At 47.4% G+C, this 2,501-nt stretch overlaps 1 protein-coding gene across 1 annotated transcript; it reads left to right on the top strand.

Annotated features, from left to right (window-relative positions):
• The first annotated feature begins 781 nt into the window (after nucleotides 1-781).
• LOC122435861 (aldo-keto reductase family 1 member B1-like) lies at nucleotides 782-2,152 on the top strand. Its single transcript, XM_043459949.1, has one exon. The coding sequence runs from the start codon at nucleotides 821-823 to the stop codon at nucleotides 1,784-1,786; it is 966 nt and encodes a 321-aa protein (XP_043315884.1). The 5' UTR covers nucleotides 782-820; the 3' UTR covers nucleotides 1,787-2,152.
• The last annotated feature ends 349 nt before the right edge of the window (nucleotides 2,153-2,501 follow it).

Raw genomic sequence — 2,501 nt, 5'->3', positions numbered from 1 at the left:
TCAATGGAGAAAGCTCGGGCTTAAATCTGCATAATAATCTTACCCTGTTTACTGTGCTTTCTTGGTCACCTCCCAATGCTGGCCTTCCCCCCACCCCCAATCTTTTGCCTTAGTTGGAGACAATTTTTAAGGTGGTAGCTGGGGCCGTTGGGGGAAGTTACTCAGATTTCTGGCTCTCTCTCATGTAGACAAAGAGTATACATGTTATTAAACTTCTGTTTGTTTTTCTCCTGTTAATCCATCTTTTATTACGGGGGTCCCAGCCAAGAATCTAGGAGGGTAAAGAGAAAATTATTTTTCCTCCCCCACAGAATCAAGCATTTTAAACTGTTATGCTCAAATAGAGACTGATTTGCATATAACCATTATATTTTGTTCTTCTCTGAACATATCAGAAAAATAGTTTCTACTACAGCTTAGGATTCTATGGTGCCATGAACTGGCGAACCATTTGATGTGCTCCTCTTGGTGCCAAACCCAAGGTGCCAATCTAGTGACTCCAACAACAATGACAGATCACTAATTGGGTTCAAAGCTCTGAAGCTTCTACTTAAGGAAGGCTCATACATGCACACACACACATACACACACGCACAACACATATGCTTTGTGCTTTTCCTTTGCTCATTAATCAAATCAATATTGGAACTAACTCTTCTGTGCCTATCTATGCATCCACTTGCCCATCTAATCCTCCAGGTAAATCAGTTTGGTGTTTCTACCACAGTTCAGGGGCTGAAAGGGCTTCCCTGGTGGCTCAGTTGGTATAGAATCTGCCTGGCACGGTTCTCTGATCCCGGTCAGCGGAGCTCAAGCAGTCATGGCCAACCACATCATGCTCTACATCGGTGCCAAGATGCCCATCTTGGGGCTGGGCACCTGGAAGTCCCCTCCAGGCAAAGTGACGGAGGCTGTGAAGGTGGCGATTGACCATGGGTACCGTCACATTGACTGTGTCCATGTGTACCAGAATGCGAATGAGGTGGGTTTGGCCCTCCAGGCAAAGCTGCAGGAGAAGGTGGTGAAGCGTGAGGACCTCTTCATCGTCAGCAAGCTGTGGTGCACGTATCACGACAAGGACCTGGTGAAAGGTGCCTGCCAGAAGACGCTCAGCGACCTGAAGCTGGACTACCTGGACCTCTACCTCATCCACTGGCCCACGGGCTTCAAGCCTGGGAAAGACTTCTTCCCATTGGATGAGGACGGCAACGTGATTCCCAGTGAGAAAGATTTAGTGGATACCTGGACAACAATGGAAGAGCTGGTGGATGAAGGGCTGGTGGATGAAGGGCTGGTGAAAGCTATTGGTGTCTCCAACTTCAACCGTCTCCAAGTGGAGAAGATCTTAAACAAACCTGGCTTAAAATACAAGCCGGCGGTTAACCAGATCGAGTGCCACCCATACCTCACTCAGGAGAAGTTAATCCAGTACTGCAACTCCAAAGGCATTGTGGTGACCGCCTATAGTCCCCTTGGCTCTCCCGACAGGCCCTGGGCCAAGCCTGAGGACCCTTCCATACTGGAGGACCCCAGGATCAAAGCGATTGCAGACAAGCTCAATAAAACCACAGCCCAGGTGCTGATCCTATTCCCCATGCAGAGGAACCTGATCGTGATCCCCAAGTCAGTGACGCCTGAACGCATTGCTGAGAACTTCCAGGTCTTTGACTTTGAACTGGACGAGGAGGATATGAACACCTTGCTCAGCTACAACAGGGCCTGGAGGGCCTGTGCCTTGGTGAGCCGTGCCTCCCACAGGGATTACCCCTTTCACGAGGAGTTTTGAAGGAGTTTTGAAGCTGCAGGTGCCTGCCCTTGCCCAGGTGACCTGCCGTCTCCCACCTCACTTCTCTTATGTGTAGTGTAATTTGGCGCGTGTCCCTCAGTGGTGGGTCAGCGAGGGCTCGGCCAGTCTGGTGTTGGGTCCAAAGAGCAGAATCAGTAGATGAGTAGAAGTCTTTTCAGTTTTCTTTTGCCCTTCTAGTCTGGGGAACTGGGGAACATGCAACCCAAATACTCTTTTCTAAATTGAATTTACAAAATCAGAATAGTGCCTCTAACAGTGGGGTTTTGATTGCTTGGAACTGTAATCCTTTCAGCTAGACTTTTCTTTGCCTCAAATAAAAAGTGCTGTTATGAGTTTGAAAAAAAAAAAAGAATCTGCCTGCAACGCAGGAGACCCGGGTTCGATTCCTGGGTTGGGAAGATCCCCTCGAGAAGGGAATGACTACCCACTCCAATATTCTTGCCTGGAGAATTTCATGGACAGAGGACCTGGCAAGCTACAGTCCACGGGGTAACAGAGTCGGACACAACTGAGCGACTAACACTTCATACCTCTTATAGAGAATAAAGCCCACATGTCTGAAACTTATCATTCCTAGCATAGTATATACTTAGAATAATAACACCTCTTTAGTTCTGTATACTGTTTTTCAGTTTACAAAGTATACACTTACCACATAAATTCGTATATACTTATCACATAAATTTACATCACA

The sequence above is a fragment of the Cervus canadensis genome, chromosome X, assembly GCF_019320065.1.
Source record: "Cervus canadensis isolate Bull #8, Minnesota chromosome X, ASM1932006v1, whole genome shotgun sequence".
Taxonomy (NCBI): Eukaryota; Metazoa; Chordata; class Mammalia; order Artiodactyla; family Cervidae; genus Cervus; species Cervus canadensis.
The sequence above is the reverse complement of the archived record's forward strand: the minus strand, read 5'-3'. Positions and strand labels throughout refer to the sequence as shown.

Coding starts and splice junctions, on each gene's coding strand:
- LOC122435861 (XM_043459949.1), top strand. CDS start 821: ATGGCCAACCACATCATGCTCTACATCGGTGCCAAGATGCCCATCTTG.